The following is a 22,043-nucleotide window of genomic DNA, read 5'->3' on the forward strand; positions in this document are numbered from 1 at the left end:
AATGAAAAAGCTATAGAAACAGTTGTTTTGTGTTGTCATGCATCTGTCGTGAGTGACAATGCTTGGCATCAATATTTATCCACATTTATGGCGTCTTAGGTGGTTCTGCTGCAAACCTTCCTGGTTGGCTTCAGTATCATAAAAGCGTCCAGCATGGAGTCGACCTCTAGTTGCCACCGGCTCTGGAGAGACTTGTCCAGGAGATGGGGTTGTCGTTGGAATCTTGAGTTTGCATTTCATAACATCTTTGAAGTGGGGTCGTGGCCTTTCTGTTTGTTTAGTGCCTCCCAGCACTCCATGGAGCAAAAGACGAGGGAGAAAACTATCACCAGTTTTACCATTGTACAATTCTGGTTACCATAAAACCTTTATTTGAACGCCACCTTTATTTGAATGCCACCTCAAATCGAATGTTGCTATAAAAAGGTTGCAAATACAGCGTCACCGTGTAGTTAAACCTCACCTCTATTTGCCTGCCACTTCGATATTCATTGATCTCTACGAACCCATAATAGAAAGTGATCAGTAGAAAAGCGTCCACAAAATGGTGCTAATAATGATTCGGATACCTCAATAACAATTAATTCTTCCACTGTTTTTTTAGTTTTTGCCTTGATTTTACAGACGGTGTACCTGAGAAAGTCGATCGTCAAAATTCTCGAAGTCAACAAGGTCTAAATCCTATTCATTGTTTTCAGATTCATCCATAAGTGGTTTACAATCTGACCTAAAAACTTTAAAGCGTTTTGATGAACCATGAGGATAGTCTTCAGGAACACCGTACATTTTATTCCGCTAATATTTTATAATCAAAGGGGTTCGTTGCTCAACTTGGTCTCATTCTTCGACGTATCTCGAAAACGATTTAGCAAAAGTGACGAGGCTGACGGCATTAATATCACTAATTAATTAATGTTGCATTAATGCCCGAAGTAAGTGCAAAGTAAGTGCAAAGGCGGCATTAGCATTGCTTTGCCCGTGAAAGGGTTAAATTTATCTGCTCAAATATCTGTTTGAGCTAGTCAAATAGAGCTAGACTATTTGAACGTCACCTCTAATAAAACGCCATTAGGGGAAGTGTCGAAAAAATAAGAGTGCCATGGCGTTTAGATAGAGGTTTAATGGTAAATGACTGCCAGCTGTTTCACCCAGAGAACGGTGCTTTATGTGGATTTAACTTTTTAAGCTTTAGAAGAGTTGAACATCATGTGCTGAACTGTTTTCACCTTATTCCAGAAACTTTTTTAGTGACAGAAAATTTGTAAAACATCTCAACAAATGTATAAGGGAAGAAGACCCATTTAAAGAAGTTAGCTATTTTGTGATGTAATATTATTCAAATAAAAACTTGTAGTTTGATAAATGTTATACTGAGAAACAGTATAGAGGCTGTTTCCAAGAAACAGCCTCTGTGTAGTCAGCCTTTAGTGATGTTTTACTACCTTGGCCTTATGCTTGATATATCAGTTGTATCAGTTAATTAATATAGACCTTAATGTATGTATGATGTGTAATGGAAACACAATTTACATAATTATATTCTTGCATTTAACAATGATTACGTTGTCATAGATGTATCCCAGTGACAATTAGCCCTGCGCTATATGATCTCTGAGGATACTGAGAGCTTCTAAATTGTTCAAACATGAACCTATTTGATTTTAAATTTGATAGCAGGAATAAATGGTGGTCATGTAAATACACCATTTGCATACGTTGTGTAATGTGAAGGACTGTTTCCTAAAACTTGAATGCTTTATTTATCATGAGTTTAAGAATACGATACTGATGGTATACTTGACTTCATTTACTAAGGAAACAATTTTTATGTAATCCTGAACGACAAACATTCTTCTTATTGATTGAATCTGCATAACATTCAATGGCATTCAATGTCATGCATATACAATTTACTACGTATTAGAATGTAATGTTCGTGGCCAGTTTACAATAATTTTTATGATAAAAACTAAGTGTTTTGAAAACCTATAATGACAGGAAAATGTCTTTCTTGATTTCTACAAGTACAATTGGTGTATATACATGTTTAAAAAATCCACACATTATAGTCTTCAAATTCTACCTTGTTTAGCAAGTATTCCAGCATTGCACCTTGTATAGCAAATAATTTGATGATAATTTGTGAAAAACTAAGCTAATTAGCTAATAATTGGCTAACAATGATGACATAATTTATATGTTACGGTAGAAGTTGAGCATAAATACAACTACGTATTGCCTATTTGTGGAACAGGAGCATTTGACTGGTATTCAGCTTGAACGATCCATTTTTGACATTCGCCTGTTCAGTGAAGGCTGAATCATACAAGAACAAGTGTGACTTAGGCCACTCTGTAATCGAAGTCATAGGAGTCGATGCGGCAGCGAATTCATGCGCATCAGTTGTGCTTGAACATGTCTTTTGCTGTTCAATCATGGTTGGCTTATCAATTGTCTGCCATTCAGGTGTGAGCTTGAGAATAATTTGCTCTATAAAAATTATTGTGAGTTACAGTAAAACCAAACCTACAGACATCATGAAAGACCACAAGACAGTACGATAAGAACACAGAGAACATAGATTTATATGGAGATATTTTACACTTTGCTGTATCTCTCATCTCAGTACAACCCACCCTTTCTAAAGTGTCCTGGCCTTAACTCTTTCGCTACCGTAAGCCGATATATCGGCTTTTGTGGTAATTCAAGTACAGACCCTGAGCCGATATATCGGCTTTTCAATATGGTTTCACTTTTCTTTTAATTACGAAGCCTATACAATAGCTAGACCAATAAAAAATTGTCTCCAGTGAAACAACCTTGTTGCCAATCACTTGCTATCAATAGAAATTTTTTTGGCTATTTATTTTTAACAATTCGCGGTAATAAAAGTACCAACCGTAAAATGATATATCGGCTTATCAATAGGGTTTCACCTTTCTTTTCATTACGAAGCCCACATTAGCTAGACCAATCAAAATTTGTCTCTAGTGAAACAACCTGTTGCCAATCATGTGCACCTAAAAAAAAAATTTTTGCTTCAGCGATTCCATTTCTAATTATTTCTCAAAACAGCAAAACCAGATCGTTGTCGTCATGGCAAGGAAAAGCACACCGCATTCGTTCAACGCAAAAACGTTGGAGATTGTATGAGAATGGAAGTCACTTTGTACTTATCTTGTAGAAGATTTTGTTTTAAATAAGATGCATTTAACAGTAAAACAATATCTGCCTTTACTCTCGAGATATTGCTTAAATACTAGTGGTATATCGGCTTTTCGAAAAACTTGTTTTATTCGGGCAGAATATTCATTCGGTAAGATTTTAATGCAGTAGTGAAAGAGTTAAAGATAAACCTGATCGGAGTATTTTAACCCGATTTTATCTTTAACATACAGTCCACGCTAGGCACACTGTTTATCTTTAACATACAGTCCACACTAGGCACACTGTTTATCTTTAACGTACAGTCCACGCTAGGCGCACTGTTTATATTTAACATACAGTCCACACTAGGCACACTGTTTATCTTTAACGTACAGTCCACACTAGGCACACTGTTTATCTTGAGTAGATTTTTTCCATGAAATTTGAATAGAACTGGTAATATCATAAGATTATAAAGGATATAAGATCATAAGTTATTTAAATGTCAGTTCATTTTCATATCAAGTAAATCTGTTTGCACAATGAATTTTGTTTTGTTAAACTCTGTTCCTAGTCAACAGGGCTGGAAGATGCTCAGCACAATGTCATCGAGTGATTAGTGTCGTATCGGATCAGTTGCCCAGCAAGATTAATACGTGCATATCCTCGTTGCTATTTTTAAGTTACTTTTAACAAAGTAAATTTTTGATGATATTAAAGTGCTAATGGTGCTTTGCTATCAGTGCATTCATCTCACTATAAGTGCAGAGGTTGCCAAACTTTTTACTAGCTGTTATACTCTCAACAATAACTATTGCTCTCCTGTTTGGTTTGTTGGTGTTGGTTTACTGTCGTAGTGCTCCCTGGAGACTTGCATAATGTTAAAGCATAGCTTGTCCTACACACAGCCCTCATATCACACCAACTGATTGTGTTAGTTTTACATCAACAAGTGCGCTGAAAGCTGTTACTGCTAGCGCCTCTGGTCCGGACCCCATGCCTCGATGTTACGCAAACAGCTAAAATGCTTGACATAAAAATGCTTGCCGAATATTTTTACATCGTGAATTACCTAATTTAATAAAGACAATCTAGCCTTACAATAGAACGGGTTCAGGTGGTATAGCGTTTCGAGCAATGCACTGAAAAGTCAAATTGGTAGTGCGGTGAACACATGACGCGCCTCAGGCCTGAATTGGAAGACTAGCGATACGCCCGTGTAGAAAATATGTTGCACCAAAACATTTTAAACTCCGGATATACTCGCTGCATTTTTCATACCAGTTGGCTAACTTCAGTGATTTTGTTGCTGCTTAATTATGGCATTGAGTTTTTAGCATTTTACCCAATAACCTTACCTAATCCTATCTAATATTTTCAATAATTCTCTTCTGCTGTCAAACATCACCAGAACCATTACGCTTAAATGGGCCTTTCAGCTCTCGTTCATTCTAAATATTATTATATCTTATTATTCTAAGTATTATTATTACTAGCACTCTGGCAGTCCACTGCGCAGGTGTAGTAACTGCACAACTATTATGAAATTCGGATGATAGAGTCTTCCAAGCCTAATGTTGTGGGTTTGAATCCTGTTGACAGCAATCCTTTTTCTAACCTCCAAGCGTAGCTTTGCATGGACAGGCAGGCAGACAGTGCTCTTATAGCAAAGACTAGGTTCACGCCTGGCATTGCCTTGGTAATAAAAGTCTTTGCACTAAAAATTAGTTTTTGTTCAACATATAACAACAGCTACTATTCTAACTTTCCAACTTCATATCATGAGAAAAGTGTTTTGTGCAGTTCAAATAAATTAAGAGTAAAAATAAAACAACTGTAAAAGTGTTTAAATGTAAGTGTGAAACAATTAGCAAGTAATTGCTAATTAAAGTCTGTTTTGCTAAGATCACATTGAACAATGATTTGGTATACAATTATATGATTTTAATTTGTTTCGGTGTTGGCATCGTAAGATGAATACGTCGTATAGGGTGGTATAGAAGCCCATAATAATTATCTAATTCAAACATTCCTTTGTAGAAATCATCAAAATTTTATATACGTACCGCACATATTAAAAGTTAGTAACAAAATAATATGTTAACCTTAGTAACTATACTAGTTACCTACAGTAACTTTCGTGTATTTAGAAGTTCTGATCTACAAAACATTGTAACATTACAAAGTACTACGTACGGTACCTACCGAAGGGAGTTCTTACCTTCGAGACAGACGTATAACATAAATGTTGAATTTAACTTAAATGAATTTAGCTCACTAAAAACATACTTGAATGTAAGTTTTAGTATGTATTTCACTAAACTTAACATTGTCTTAGGCTAAAATTTTATCAGTTATCTGTTTTCGAATTCGTTTTTATTATAACTTGTAACAAATAACGTTGAGCTGAGATAGTGAGCGTCGTATCTATATCTCTTTCAGGCGTTGTGGGAGGAATTACGGCGAATAACATATCAACATCATCGCTTTTTTGTTGAAATCAGTACACCAACTGATATTTTTTGGCGTACTGATTTCGATGTACTGATGAAGTTTTAATTTCAAGAAAACTTCATCACTATTATAGCTGGACAGACAAATGACAGACGAACACAGATATATATATACAGTCAAACATGGATAACTCGAACTTCACGGGACCGAGCGAAAGTGTTCGAATTATCAGAGCGTCCAAGTTATCAGAGCACTGTCACAAGTCCATGTATTTACTTATTTATTAGTAGATACATGTACATATACAAACTATAATATAAATCAAAAGCACAAATGGCTTGTTTCAAATTAAATGCTTCTAATGTAAAGTTTAAAACGTTTTTATTAAAAAGTATAGAGATTTTTCTATCACTTGAGATTGGTTCGTTGGTTGAGGTGATGTTATTGCCAGGACGTTTTTTAGATTGACATTGGCAAAACTTGATCGTTGCTGAAATGCTCAAAAGAAAAGACATCTTTTTCTTTTGAGCGTTTTACCCACGATCAATTTTGCCGATTTTTCTTGAAGTTTATGCAAAGATTACCTCACTTTACCTCGCTTCCGAAGGGCGATCGCTAAGCGGATGTTTGGTATAAATCAAATTTCACCAAACCTTTAGAAAAGTCGTTGACAAAAATATTTTGCCGATGATGGTAGTAACGACGCTTATGAATTACGAAAGTTGAGGTTTACCTCTATGGTTTGGAATAGAGTGATTTTCTAAAGCGATTACAACCGTTTCAGTAGCCATTGGGCAAAAAGCTGTTCGAGTTAACAGTGTTGAGTTCGAGTTATCTATAGCAATTTACCATTAGGCCCTACGTGGGAACGGACCAAAGAAACCGTTCGAATTAACCATGTGTTCGAGCTATCTGTGGGCGAGTTATCCATGTTTGACTGTATATATATATAGATTATAATAAAGATCACATTTTTTATTCTCAAAATCTCGTTTATAACCCTGAAACAGGTAGTGACATTGACGATATGCACTAATTACCTATAGAATGATTACTACTGATATGTCTGTACTGGCCAATAGGGCAGTCGTTATTTTTAGCAATGGCACATTTCAGCCATTAATATTATTACAAGAACATTAGCTAATATATAATTGATGGCATTATTCTATTCACTCATGCTGAAAAGGAAAAAGTTTTATGGTACATTTGGTTTATGTAAACAGGTACATTTGAGGGCAACTTTCGTTGCCCGTAACTTTCGTTGCTCCCTTCGAGTAGATTAGTTTAAACCTGCTAAAAGTCTACTTCACACAGTCACCATTTGCAAGCAGAATGATAAGAAACTGACAAGATATGTGTGGGATTAGTTTAAAAGACAAGGTACAAACTGGAATGTTTGGCTCGTTAAACTGGTGCTCCACTTGAACCATGAGAACCTTGACGGCGTAGAGCAGCATCTTTGCAGATAGAGTTGAAAAGATGCGAAATAAAATGAGTGCCAAACATTCCAAAGAGATGGTAAAGGTTTAGCAATTTTAATTTTCCCATATTTTGTAGTCTACCAACACTCAACAGATTAAAGACAGAATGCAATCGGTCACGGAGTATATCTAGTAAACTAATATTCGTGTGTATGCCACAATTGTAGCTGATATATAACTGTACTAGTTGAAGGCCCGGCGTTGCTCGGGTAATAAAAGTCCTTGCACAGAAATTTTTTTTAATTAACATATAACAACAGTTACCATTCTAGCTTTCAAACTTCATATCTTGAGAAAAGTGTTTTGTGCAGTTTAAATAGATTAAGAGAAAAAATAAAACAACTAGATTTTCAAACTTTGTCAAACAACTGTAACTTTCAAACTTTATATCATGAAGAAAATGTTTTGTGCAGGTCAAACAAATTAAGAAACAAAATAAAACAACTATAAAAGCGTTTAAAGTAAATGTGAAATAATTAGCAAGTAATTGCTAAATTAAGTCTGTTTTGCTATGATTACAATAAAAAGTTATTTGGTAATGATACAATTAATATGAACTGAGAAAACAAAATAAAAGTTCTGAATATATAGAATTAATAATAGCAGTTCGTGCATAGAAATGTGTGTGTATAAAAGAGGTTACTGTTCCAGCAGAAGCTAGCCATCAAAACTTTGAATACGACGATAAGGGTACCTCTCAATGCTGGTACAAATGAGATATCGGACTGTCTTAGTCTGGTACTTTGTCTTAGAAGAAAGAGATAATGTAGAGGCTATTCCTACTCGAGATAATACAATTGTCCGTGTGAAAAGTATTAGCCTTTACCGATTTAGCGATTGACCTTGCGAAAAGCCGGAAATAGAAGTGTAACGGCACATTTGAAATTGAAACGGCACATTTAAGAATTACAAATTAAAAAAATAGGTAATAGTAGTAAAAAATTAGTACCTAAACAATTTCAAAAAATAACATATGTAAAAGGTAATATAAATCAAAAGTGCACATTTAGCATGTGCATACGGTATGCGGTGTACGCTAAGAGCAATGGAATGCGATGGACTGTATAGCTCAGTACTTAGACGATTGATTTACAGATGCGTGGGTGCAATCTTTGTGAGTTCAAATCCAGCACCATGCGAGCTTTGCATTCTAAGATTTTAATAGCTATAGCTGGACACACCGAAGTACAGAATCACAAAAGAACAGACATACAAACTTTGAGAAATATATATAGATAGATATAAGATATATACAGTACCTTTCTGTAATAGGCTTAAGCTCGCTGTATGATGTAAAGAGATACATTGTGCTCATCCAACTTGCTCGTCCCTCCTGAACCATAGGAAGTATGACGTCGTCGGACAATGTCTCTGTGGGCAGAGTTTCGCTTATATTTGCTAAATAAAAAGAATGTTAAACATTCTGAAAGTTTTAAAATATATACGCAGCTACCAGTATTTCAGCAATTCTCGTGTTTCCTACCCTAGCAGTTCAATTTGCTCGGCCTATCGTATGAGTCAGGCAGGCTATAGTTGACCTCCATATTGACAGCTTGAGGGTCGCTATTAATGTACAGCTATTAATGTAACTCGTCTCCTTTTCCTGATGATTGGTGCAAAAAGTCATTGTATAAACCATTCATGATATGAAACAAGTGTAGATATGCAATATGGGAGCGTGTGGGAGCTAAGACTAGGGTAGGGGGAGGCTAACACAGGATGGTACAGCATGTAGTTTTATAATATATCATGTTGGCTTGTTGCAGGCGAGTTTGACAGCTTATGAAGTCGCAGTGGAGGCTGGGAGAACGGATGTGACCTCATTCATCAATCAGGTTTTAAAATTATCATTTTTTGTAGCCTTGCTAGTGGTAGCATTTTTTGTAGCCTTGCTAGTTGCTACATAGTAGCATTTTTTGTGCTATACCTTTGCAACTCTTGCCTTGCATTAAAATGTCGGTTGAACTCCCTTATGTCTCCATATGCTGACCTATTCAATGGCAGTCCTTACAATACATCTGGCTGAGTTAAGGTCTCTGGAGATATGTCATGTTGAAGTTGCCCACTCTTGTCGAATCTGCTAGTATTTGTAAAGCTGTTTTGAGCGGTAATTATTTTAGGAGTTTTTCCATATCTTATATCACTGCGTTTGAGTTTCTTGTAATCCATTGAGTACCTTACCAAGTGTTAAAGGTAACATAGACGTATTTGTATTATTATTAGTACCCTGGAAGTCGAGTGCGCCGTGAGAGGTCGTCATGCCTAATAGGTACCTAGGTACAAGATGATCGAGTCGCGCGGTAGGTAGCATGACGGTCTGGTAATCCGAATATCTGCGTTCAATTTCTGTACAATGCATGTTTTTTCAAATGTTCTTTGCATGGCTTCATTCTCACTAACGGACTGAAATGACTCTTATTATAGTTATTGTTAAGATTATTATTAAGATTAGTGTTAAGATTATTGCTGTTTGTTGTACTTCAAGGATTTTGGCTCTACTTATGGGATTTTCTAAAAAAGCTTTTTGGCTGCTTCACCGCTAATATTTCTCAAAATCATCTCTAATTGTTTCATGTTTGATTCATTGTAAAACATTGTCATATGCTCGGTCTAAATATTATAAAACATCGTCATATGCTTGGTCTAGATATTGTAAAACATCGTCATATGCTCGGTCTAGATATTATAAAATAGTTGTATCAGATGAGAAAGCTTCGAGCCAATGCGTGGCCTCTTGTTTGACACGCGATTCTCTGAAAAATTCTTGTACGCCGCGTTCTAAGAATCTCCTATTTAGCATGCATTATGAGATGATATAGCTGTTGGTATGAATGCTGAGGGCTCGCACACTACTCATAATTCACTCCCGAGGTTGCACTTTGCACATACCGAATTTGACAAGGGCATTTCCTAAACGCTTTTCCTAAACTATTACCCTCAATTCTATGCTCTTGGCAAGCTGTGACAGGTCTTGTACTTGAATATGTTACACTTTTTATCTTTGCACATGTGAACAATTATCTAATTAGTTAGGGATAAGAACGATTATGCCTAGCAGTGCTGGCTGTTACCGGTGAGCCTCAAACAATGAAGAATGTACTGATAGTCTGTTAGGAAACGCAATCCTTTGTCGACTTAACTCGGCCCAAGTCCTTAGCGTAGCTCTTTTGGAATTCTTGCGTCTTTTGAGTAGGCTGGATTGTTCTAAGCGCTGTCAGGAGACCATCCCTTGCTGCCAGCAGCTCTCCGTAGGTCTCATATCAATAAACTGATGACTCTGCTCTGGCCTATGTCTCTTGTTGAATGTATCTCTTAAGATACCAAAGGTGGTTTTGCTAGCAAGTTGTTAGAACGTGAAACATTCTTCATTTCTACATTATCAATGGATAATGAATAGTCAGGCTGCGAGCAAGTACATACCTAGAGTCTCTTACCTCAGTATGGCAATCAGTTAGATGAGTCTGCAACCATGGCAGACTTTTTACATGCACGACACATAGATGCATGTTAGAAACTAATGTAGCTAATGCTAGGTATCGGTAGAGGATTCATACCATGTCTGAATTGGTAAACGTGAAAACATAGTTGGAGTAATTTGAATTTAGTTCTATTTTATAGTTATTGAACCAGTTGCTGTTAATTATTAGTACTAGTACCCTGACCTACTAATGTGCCACAAGAGATCGACGGGTGTAGTAACTAGATGGAAAATTATTCTTGCAACCCAGTGGCTGGGCGATTGGCGCGGTTCGTAGAGTTTACCATGCTAAAAGTCACAAGTTCAAATCCTCCATGAAGCAATCTTTTTCTCAACATCCAACTGTGGCTTCAAATGGACAACGAACACAGCTCTTATCGTAGTAAAGGATATCAATAGTATCAGCTAGGTAGCAGGGTAGGTGATGGTGTTGGGTTGGGTAGGTAGCAGGGCTGTGTGTGATATGATTGGGTGAGTGGTGGGGTTAGATAGGTGGTATGGTTGGGTGAGTGGTGGGGTTAGGTAGGTGGTATCGTTTGGTGAGTGGTGGGGTTAGGTAGGTGGTATGGTTGGGTGAGTGGTGGGGTTAGGGAGGTGGTATGGTTGGGTGAGTGGTGGAGTTAGGTAGGTGGTATGGTTGGGTGAGTGGTGGGGTTAGGTAGGTAGTAGTGTTTAGCCTGGGTCTACCAGACCACCAGACAGCTTTTTAATAGTAGCTAATGGCGTAACTGCTGAATCCAAATAGCTTTAGCATGACTATTTTCATTTTTTGTCACATTAATTGGAAATCACAAGGAATTCATATCCAGCAAGTAAGCATTCACAGCTATCTCGCCTAGGCTATTATAGCTGTAGATAGCTGGCTATAGCCCTGGCATAGCCGATGCCAGCGTTAGCATCTGCCATAACTACACACAATAAAGTAACTCAGTGCTGCTGAGTGTGTACAGGTGGATTGTTGACCAATGAGAATTGGCCTCGGTCAAGTGAAGGCCACGATATCCTTGCTGACTTTTCTTTATCGTTATTGCAACAGCACCAGAATCAGTGTATGAACTTTTTGATTGCCAGACTTGTAGGTCAACACTTGAGTACCACAAACCATCGACTGAATTCAACATCAGCTGCAAAAATATATACCATGAACTTTACACTTTTATTGAGCCAGTGTCACATGATGCATTGAGCATCTTGTGACAAATGTTTCATCAACAGATAGTCCCATTTAGAGCATATGCACGCTGTTATGACACCGTTGAAGGAGTATTTAGTAAATATAAAATAAACAATTGTTTTTTATTAAGGCTTTGCACTCATTGATATTATGCTTAAAGGTTGACTTGCAACAAAATTCACATTACAGTTATTTGATATCAAAAGCTTCACCATGTCTTACTCTGTTGTGTCGTAGGTGTCAAATATGTGGAAATGTGAATACAAGCTCTTAAAAGCTAAAAAATGAACAGTTAATCGCAGCCAGACGAGACCGCCTTAGTTTGGATTCTCTTTCCAAAACGGTTCAAATGTGACATAGCTGTGTTAGATGGTTTCGGTTTACACTTTCATGCAACCTTATTCGTCGAAATAGTTTTACAAATATACATGTACTTCATGCATTCAATAAAACCATGTCTATTGTTCTTACGCGTCTGTTCTATCGTCATTGTAATGCTGTCATTTTTAGCAGTGATATCTTATAACTTACTGTAAAAATTCGTTTAATTTTTTAACCTCACCTCGAAGGAGTACATATCATTGTCTGATAATCATGACGAGCCTGTTGGTCACCTGTGATAATCGAAAAGTGCTGCAAAAATTATTTGCGAAGTATTGGGTCACATGATCAGATTACGACTTGCCGATTAGACCAGGCCGAAACAAAACTGTAAAGTAGCGAGCATCTATTTTTGATACGAGGTCTTCGGTAAAACCCGAAGTGTTTGTCATAAACTAGCGCTACGATAAGTTTATATTGAGCTTTTTATTGGCCTTTCAATTCACGTGAGAACATACGTGACAACACAATAACCAAACTATCATGGCTACGTCAGAAAATAAATAGATTCCAATCTACGGCGGCTTTTCGTTTTTGAGCTTTTAAGAGCTTGTAATCACTTTTCCACACATTTGGCACCTACAACACAACAGAGTAAGACATGGTGAATCTTTTGGTACCAAATAACTGTAATGTGAATTTTGTTGCAAGTCAACCTTTAAGAAGCCGTTTTTGCTTGGAACAAACCTGGAACCTAGTGCGCTTCAGGAACTTCAATTAGACTATAAATTGTTATTCTTAGGCTAGATACTTTTATTACTAGACTAGTTCCTGGGATACACAATTCCTTGGCTCTTATATCAAGCAATTGGTTTCGTCTTAACTTATTGTCATACATATATCCAACAAACGGTTTAAATGTTATATATAGTTATAGAATGATTGCCTACGGATACCAGATCATCGGTGTGCTATTTAACTTTGACCACGATAAATTAGACTTTTATAGGAGTTATAAATGTTGGGAAAGTAAAACACCTATTTTAAAGTATTAAAATATTATTAAAAAGTACGGATATAATTAAAAAGTATTTTGTATTTGTATCAAAAAGCGTTATTTTTCATGGTCAATAAAAAAATCTGGTGCTTCTTAATTCTCTAACTGTCCGAAATACTGTAGTAAGACTAACCCTCCGGCAGTAAGAAGGTTTGTTATTTATGATGGATCTTCCATTAGTGATGGAAATAGCATTTATGCAACTATTTGCGATGTTAAATTTATGCCCAAGTAGTAAAATGCTTTAACGATGATAATCAGCTAGAAACAGAATTTGTGTTGACTAAATTAACAAAACAAGAGAAGAAATTTTGGTTTTTAATAGAATCGATCGGCTGAGGAATTATGCTGAAATGTTTCATGGACAGATCCAATTGAGAGCATCTTTCACATGACCCCTACAGATAAGAATATATTTGACAGTTTATAGACAGCTGTTCGTGTTAAATCTTAACTCTCATCGTAGAAAAGTAGGCTTAAAATAAAAACAGCTGCTATGGAAATGAATAAATGGTATTGAAATTCTGTCAATCGGAGAATCAACCAGTTATGGATCAGTTAGTTTCTACAGTGCCAATGATGACAGACATCTCCATTTAGATGCAATATGTCAAGCATCGAGTCATCTACCTGTCCACTATACAATTGGCTTTGTATATGACGCCTCTGGTCACTGTGTGTAGCCACGACTTTAGTCACGACTTGTTCGTTATCAATCAACCACACGCAGCAACAATTCATGGCAACAGGGTCTTCCAGAATGATCAATCGGAGAATCAACCAGTTATGGATCAGTTAGTTTCTACAGTGCCAATGATGACAGACATCTCCATTTAGATGCAATATGTCAAGCATCGAGTCATCTACCTGTCCACTATACAATTGGCTTTGTATATGACGCCTCTGGTCACTGTGTGTAGCCACGACTTTAGTCACGACTTGTTCGTTATCAATCAACCACACGCAGCAACAATTCATGGCAACAGGGTCTTCCAGAATGATCAAGTCTCACATCAAAAGTACAGAACTAAAATGCATCTTGCCTAATAAATCAACTTGAATAAATATGATGTATAGAATTTGAACAATTTACTAGATTTTGTACATTTCACTGTAAGTTGCCATGATCTGGCAGTTATAACTGATTTTGATTGATTTTTGTTCCTGGCTTGACCGCAGCTGCTTATGTATTTGAAGATTGCATTACATTACTTTTTTCCATGCATGGAAACGTGCATGGAATTACGACCATGTGATATTTTGAAGGAAGTTTTACTTATAAGGTTTTTTCTTTAAAAAATGTGTGCCACCGAAGATCCTATGGAAAATTTGCTTATTTTAAAAGCTTTCAACTGCTACCAAGATTCTTAATTTGTTTTCAAGGTTTTTGTTTGGTCATTCATTCCAAATCAATAATATGATTTAAGGTTATGCAATTGTACTTGAAAGCCAAAAATACAAACATCTGATAATGACAAAACAGTTAAATATCAGAAATTAATCACTGGCAATGCAAATATATATATAAAACTCACAGTTTTTGTGTGTGTACTTCGGTTTGTCCCGATATAGCTTTTAAAATCTAGAAATGGAATATCCATGTTATGCTGGATTTGATCTTGGAACCTACTGGTCACCAGGCAAATATCTAACCAATTAAGCTACGCGAGATTGATGGATTTCATTGCGCGATATATGTCGCTATGTGGGTGAAAATACGCTACCGCTCTCCGTAATGGCGTTCTGTCATTCTATGTATTAGTAAGAGCCGTAGATACTAGCTTATTCGAATTAGCTGTTGGTAATGTGCCAGGCTGATGGCAAATGGCAGGCAACTACATTAACTGTCACTGTTTATAAGCTGATTTTTAATACCCGTGCAATGCCGGGCATTCCGCTTACTAGTATGTATATATGTACAGTCAAACAAGGATAACTCGCCCTCGGATAGCTCGAACACATGGTTAACTCGAACGGATTTGTTTGGTCCGTTTCCACTCAATGGTAAATTGCTTTAGATAACTCGACCTTAACATTGTTAACTCGAATAATTTTTTGCCTAACGGCTACCAAAACAGGTTGTTATCGCTTTAGAAAATCACTTTATTCCAAGCCATAGAGATAAACCTCAACTTTTAGTAGTTCATAGGCGTCGTTATTACCATCATCGGCAAAATATTTTTGTCAACGACTTTTCTAAAGGTTTGGTGAAATTTGATTTTTACTACACATCCGCTTAGCGATGGCCCATCGGAAGCAAGGAAAAGTGAGGTAACTTTCGCATAAACCTCAAGAAAAATCGGCAAAATTGATCTTGGTTAAAACGCTCAAAAGAAAAAGATGTCTTTTCTTCTGAGCATTTCAACAATGATCAAGTTTTGCCAATTTTAATCTAAAAAACGTCCTGGCAATCACATCACCTCAAACAACAAACCTAGCTCAAGTGATAGAAAAATCTCTATACTTTTTGATAAAAATTTTTTAAACTTTAAATTAGAAGCATTTAATTTGAAACAAGCCATTTATGCTTTTGATTATATTATAGTTTGTATATGTACATGTATCTACTAATAAATACATGGACTTGTGACAGTGCTCTGATAACTTGAACGCTCTGATAGCTCGAACACTTTCGCTTGGTCCCGTGAAGTTTGAGTTATCCATGTTTGACTGTATATGTCGATGAATGACCCATAACAGGTTGGCAACTAAATACAATGCGCTCTGATTTGCACTAGTCCATGAGCCTGCTTTTGTTTCAGCATGACAATTAAATAGAATTTCTGTTGTTACTTGCAGCGACTGCAATAATGGTCTGACAAAAATTAGGTATGACTTCTATGAAGAATATCTTTGAATTATGGGAGTATAGTGAATGACGTATTTAGGCAATTTCAGTCTTGTTAATATTTCAGTACAACTGTGATAGTCCATCACTTAAAGTTTAATTGTAAATTCTACGCTAGCAAAGCCTACCTTCTTGTAACATCCATAATATTTAGAAACGGCCATTCGGGCTCCTTGGATTCTTGTTTTATTCCCACAGGTCTGGTCGATATGTGTAAACGCATTAATGCTCCTGCCTCAGCTGCTCCAGAATGCAGGCCATGATTAGGCCTAGCTCTTCTAGGTACAGCCACATTGAACTTACCAAGTTTCCATTGTGCGGATGATGCACATTTGGAGTTGTGCGCACATTAAATTAGAGTGAATGATAAGTATTTTGATGGATATTCATGTGTTACGGATTAATGCAGCCGCCTTATTACAAAGGATATTTTCTATGCCAGAGGTCATAGCGGTGCATTTGAAACTGTTAAAATCGAAATAGGAGCAATTGAAGGGTAGAAAATGTTTAAAATGGAATAGCTTGCTCGACATTTTCTTGCGCATCATACGCAAGTGCCATTTCCATCTTTCGCAAGCATGAAACATTCGATAGGAATTTGCGAGTAACTTCAGCAAAACTCGCTTGTCATCCGACAAATCCGCAAGACATCCGACAAAACTCACTTGTCTTGCGGATTTGTTGGACTGTCTTGCGGATGCAAACCTGTGGATTAACTGCCTCATTAAAACAGCAAATGTCAGTCAGAATGAATGTTAGTTATAGAATACATGCTTTTCACTAGCCAGATAGCCACAGGTTGATAAGCAAGCTTATGAAAAATATTTTGTAGGTAGTCATTAAAAATGGCGGGTGTTTAAGCATAAGGACAAAGCTGTGTAACCTTTCATATGTGAGCAGAGATCTTGACCAAAGCCTCATTAGCAGCCCTTTACCACTGAATACTCCACATAGGCAAGTGATTAAATTGCAAGATATTGCCTCTTGTACTTATTTGTGGCCTACAAATAACCTCTCTTGCTGCCATCAACATAGCTATTCTTGTTTGTGTACATTTCATTCTTTATGGAACCGAGCGATCGAGGGTGGCTGGGAGTGACGGCCATCTTCCTCTGCAATATATTGGTGATTAGAATTGCGCACAGGCGTGTAGAATAGTTTTGTAACTGCTTGAATGACTAGCGCCTTGCTATAAATAGCTTATGTCAGACACCTGGAGACCGTGGTGCTATAATAGTCCATGCTAAACACTTGTAAAGTCAGCGCGGGCAGCCTTGCCCAACTAATAAAGGAATATACCTCTATGGACATGTATATTCCGCTTACATACATTGCCCGATTGGCAATATCACAAGTTAACAATAACAATGCTCAACTATACTTTTGCCAGAGTCTCTTGTATCTTTTGAGAGATTACATCCCTTGCATTCCTACTTGCCTTGTACTCTTTTTAAAAATAATATCCTTGATTACTTACAGCTATTCACGTTGGTCATTTGTGGCCTACAGTGGAAGGTCGGTACCCAAGAGTAGAAACCAACTGTAGCATGACTAAAGCTATATGCCAACTACATGATATATCATGTTCTAAATAGTAGACATTTTCATTTATTTGTTGATATTTCAGGTCTGAGTTCAAATCTTATTTTTAAAATTTCAGCATGATTCTTTCTTCTAACTTGGAGCACTAATTCGTGTACTAATTCGCTTTCAACGTTTCTCACATCTTTGTTTCTGTTTTACTAATTTTTATACAACACTGGCCGTCATAGCTGGTATAAAGTATTGTTTTGTAATCGAAACACCCAAAATATAATAAGATGTAATATAAAAATTTAATAACTTGACGTCGCTCTATCTCCAATTCTTCTGAGAATTAGGCTTAGAGTGTACAGTGGATAATCATCTTGATTGCAGAACACTGCAGTTTTGCTGTTTTTGAAAACTGTAAGGCTGAACCCTTGCAGTTCTTCCAACACTAAATACTTCATAGATTTATACTTACCCAAATTGGGTTGAAGTTAATCAGATTAGCTACGTAAGAGACTGAATTTATCATCATATTTCAGGCTATCCAAAGTTAGAGTGTAGCTGTTCATCTACACCATCACTTCGTTTCATCACAGTGTCTTCCATATCTTTGCTTTCTATACTCTTCAAGCAGCAAATCTGCTTCCAGCGTATGACTCCTAGGTATCAAAGACTATTGCCAGTCTCATACTTTCTGGTCAACAACATCAACTCAAAACAGCCCAAGTTAAAACATCCAATCAAACCATATTCTTAGTTGAAAATCAAGTGTGTTAAAACGGGAGCATCAAGTTAAATAACAACTTGTCTGTTTCAAGCTGGGAACATGATATTCTCTCGTCTGATTGATGAAAATAGATTAGTGTTTGCCGAAAGGTTCACTAGTTCACCTGTTCAAAATACGGCTCTGGAGTTGTTTTTGCTGTAGATACAATGTATCTTCATGCCTATGTTATCATTGCCCGACTCGATTAGGATCTATATAATACTTATGCCGTATGTGCTGATTCATGTATTAATGGAAGATTGTGGTCATGTTTGATGATAGAAACCCCTGGCAATTGACTCTAACAAGTTTGTAGTATAAGTATTTAATTAATACTGCAATCCAAGTATAAGAGTAGGACAAACGTGAGCAATTTTAACCATATTTAACCGATCAGATCAGTTTTAGCATTGTGCTAAGTAATGTTTATTTCCAAATTTGTATAAGCATCTGTTTATTTGCATAGTCACTACGACAATGACTAGACAAATTCATTGTATGTGGATGACTTGGTCTGGTTAGGCAGCATTGAATATATACTGCAAACTGTTGCTATCTAGCTTGGGCTTGCTGACTCGTCAACCGATAAAATAAAATATTTCAGAAAATGTCACAAAAGAGTTGCTGCAAAAAAACTTGGCACAATTGCTGATATGGAAGGGCAACAGGATAGCGTCTATACGGAGGCACTGAAATATATATGTGACTATCAAGGTTAAAATGTACTTAAAGACTCAGAACTTAGTCTCAATGACAGTCACAGGCGACTTGCAAATGATTTGTCATCCACTAAATGCATTTTTTAAAACCATTTTTTTCCTCGCTTTGTCGGTCCAGTCTTGAAGCAGCACTCTATAATATCCTTTCTTGGTGAATGATGTTGCAGCTTTGATCATATTTAAACGCATATCTTAGATACCTTTAATGAATGACTATTTGGCTCCATATATATTAAAGAATTCATGAAGTTCATACTTGCCAGCCCCTGGAAGTCGACCTCTTCAATCATAAGCACTAGAGCATCCTTTCATGGTTTAAACATTAATGTCATAACTGACTCTACATGCTTTATCTAAGTCAGGATCTCTTTTAAAGGTGCTAGTCGTTCCTAGACTTACCTAGAGCTTACTGTCGTATCTGTCACTCTTTTGCATTTTCACGCAGATTTAGCCGATGGCTGGCTTATTCCGACCCGTAATCCGCTCATATATAAGGTCAAACCTTGACAGATGGTGTCCTATTTGTTCTGATAGATGATTCTTATGATGCAACCATCATATGTTGGTGGCACTATCATATAAGCATGTATTGTCTTTTATTAACAAAATTCACATTACAGTTATTTGGTACCAAAAGGTTCACCATGTCTTACTTTGCTGTGGTGTAATTGCAAAATATGTGGAAATGTGATTACAAGCTCTTAAAAGCTCTAAAACGAACAGTTAATCGCAGCCATCACGAAAATGCCGTAAGTTGTAATCTCTTCATTCCGAAGATGTACTCAACTCGGCGTGGCTATAATTGTTTTGACACATGATGTTATCACGGGAATTGAAAGGCCAATAAAAGGCTCAATATAAAACGGGATATTATAAATTTATATTATTGACTACTATTACTATTGATATTATAAACTATAAAATTATAAAAAGGAATATTATAATTAACAGTAACATTTGCGATAGGCAGTAGTGCCACTAACATCGAGTCGCTTAGACACATTGACAGCAGGTATGAGAATGTTTCTACTTGATATCATTGAAAAAATGTAACTCGATCTCAGGTTTGTGACCATTATGAAAAAAGCATAACTGTGCATTGATAAGTACTCATGGATGCCCAAATGTTAAATGAATTGAAGGTGCAGTAAAATTTTGCCTGGTTATTTACTTGGTTGCGTTAGCAATGCACTAACAATAGTACGCGTGTAACAGCCATGCAATATACTTGCATTGCGTAGTTTTACTACTGTGCAATACGCAGTATATGTGCAGTACAGCTATTTTCTAATGTGCAGTTGACAGTACTAGTTCAATGGTGATATTACCTACTACATGAGGTGCAGTAGTGTTAGATGCATGAGTGTTGCATAGTAGACACTTTGCAGTGCTAGATGTAGTAGTAACTTTTGCGTTACATTGTACATAGGGCCTACATGTACCGCGCATTTTCGTGAAAACTCCTCCCAGAATCAAGTATTGAGTTGACTTTGATAATCACAACACTATTGCATGATGGGAATGCTGATCAAACTTGAGTATGCTTGGGTGAACAAATAGATCATAAGCAGCACGCTTTCTATTTATTAAAATAATATATTATGGTTTTAATAGTAACATACACGTAACAGTAACATGTATCCATAGGCTATACAGTGTACCCCCGAATTACGATGTACCTGTTGTATGGTTTTTCGACTTACGATGTGGAACACCAGGTTTTTTGTCCCCTCATGGCTTTTTTTCCGTTATATGACATGAAAAAAAAGGTCTCTCTAAATTCAAATTTGGCAGTTGGTGTGCTGAATATATCGGAATAACAAAGATGCTGATTTGCTATTCCCAAAATTCCTCTCACAACACCTGAAAGAGGTACAATGCTTGTGCTCTATCTCAGTTCAGTATTCGTAAGTGCTTGATATTGTGTGAGTGAAACGAAAATTAGTGAAAATTAAGCGAAAATGAAAACTTAGTGTGCATTTATTATGTGTACATAACTATATAACTACATACATATTTAACATTAATTCATTAGCCATGGGTCCTAAAATTAATAACGGCGTTGTAGGAAGTAAAAATCATAATCTTAAGCTGATCATAATCACTAAATACACTAACGTTACTGTAGGTAACGATAGTTGCCAAGGTTAATACACTATTTTGTTACTAATATATATATAGGTCTCAAAGTTCACCGCTGTCTGTCTAGCTATATGTTAAAGTATATATATATAGATATATATGTTCCCGATTGCACATGCTAAATGACAGCGAATTGACGCATCGTTCCTACGGGTTGCGATGCTTCTGTTGTAAAATATTTTTCGCGTAACTCTATGAAACACGATGCTTTTTTTGTCCTCGCCATTACTAGGGCGAATTTGTTTTCTGCCATATAATATCAACAAAAATTTTTCTCGAAATTAAAATTTGGCAATTGTTTTCATGATAACCTACGCAATACAAAAATGCCATTATTGTATTCGCTGAAATACCTCCTCTAATGCCAGAAGAAGATACATTGTATACATGGTTCAATATCTCATTCCAACATTGATAGCTAGGGTAAAAACTGATTCGAAAAAACAGATAAGTGATAAAATTTTAGTTCAAAGTTTAAAGTTTCGTAAAATACATACTAAAACTTCCTTCAAGTAGGTGTTTAGTAAGCTAGATTCATTTAAGTTAGATTCAGCGTTTATGCTACACGCCTGTCTCGAAGGTAAAAACTCTCCACGGTACGTATTGCACGCAGTACATTGTAATGTTACATTTTCTTGCAGACCATAACTACTAAATACACTAAAGTTATTGTAGGTAACTATAGTAACTAAAGGTAACATATTGTTTTGTTACTATTTTTAATTATTATGGTTTTGATGATTTTCACCAGGAGGTGTTTGCATTAAATAATCACTATGGTTTTCTTTACTACTCTATACGATAATTTCGCCTTATGAGGCCAACTCTAAAACAAATTAAAATAATATAATTGTATACCAAATATTTTTTCATCGTAATCATTGCTAAACAGACTTTATTTAGCTATTACTTGCTAATGATTT

General features: G+C 36.3%; 1 protein-coding gene and 1 long non-coding RNA gene across 4 annotated transcripts in view; one reads left to right on the forward strand and one right to left on the reverse strand.

Annotated features, from left to right (window-relative positions):
* The window catches only part of LOC137393476 (putative ankyrin repeat protein RF_0381), a 112,582-nt gene that overhangs the window by 35,373 nt on the left and 55,166 nt on the right, over nucleotides 1-22,043 (forward strand). For all 3 annotated transcript variants that reach the window (XM_068080047.1, XM_068080049.1, XM_068080048.1), the window contains one exon: nucleotides 8,852-8,920. In XM_068080047.1, coding sequence (XP_067936148.1) covers nucleotides 8,852-8,920 — 69 coding nt within the window. The remainder of the gene's footprint in view (nucleotides 1-8,851; nucleotides 8,921-22,043) is intronic.
* LOC137393477 (uncharacterized) lies at nucleotides 1,760-18,086 on the reverse strand. The gene is made up of 3 exons (XR_010978296.1): nucleotides 17,969-18,086; nucleotides 8,345-8,483; nucleotides 1,760-2,490 (listed from the first exon to the last, which is right to left on the reverse strand). It is a non-coding gene; the product is annotated as an uncharacterized lncRNA (long non-coding RNA).

This window comes from Watersipora subatra, chromosome 4 (genome assembly GCF_963576615.1).
Source record: "Watersipora subatra chromosome 4, tzWatSuba1.1, whole genome shotgun sequence".
Lineage (NCBI taxonomy): Eukaryota > Metazoa > Bryozoa > Gymnolaemata > Cheilostomatida > Watersiporidae > Watersipora > Watersipora subatra.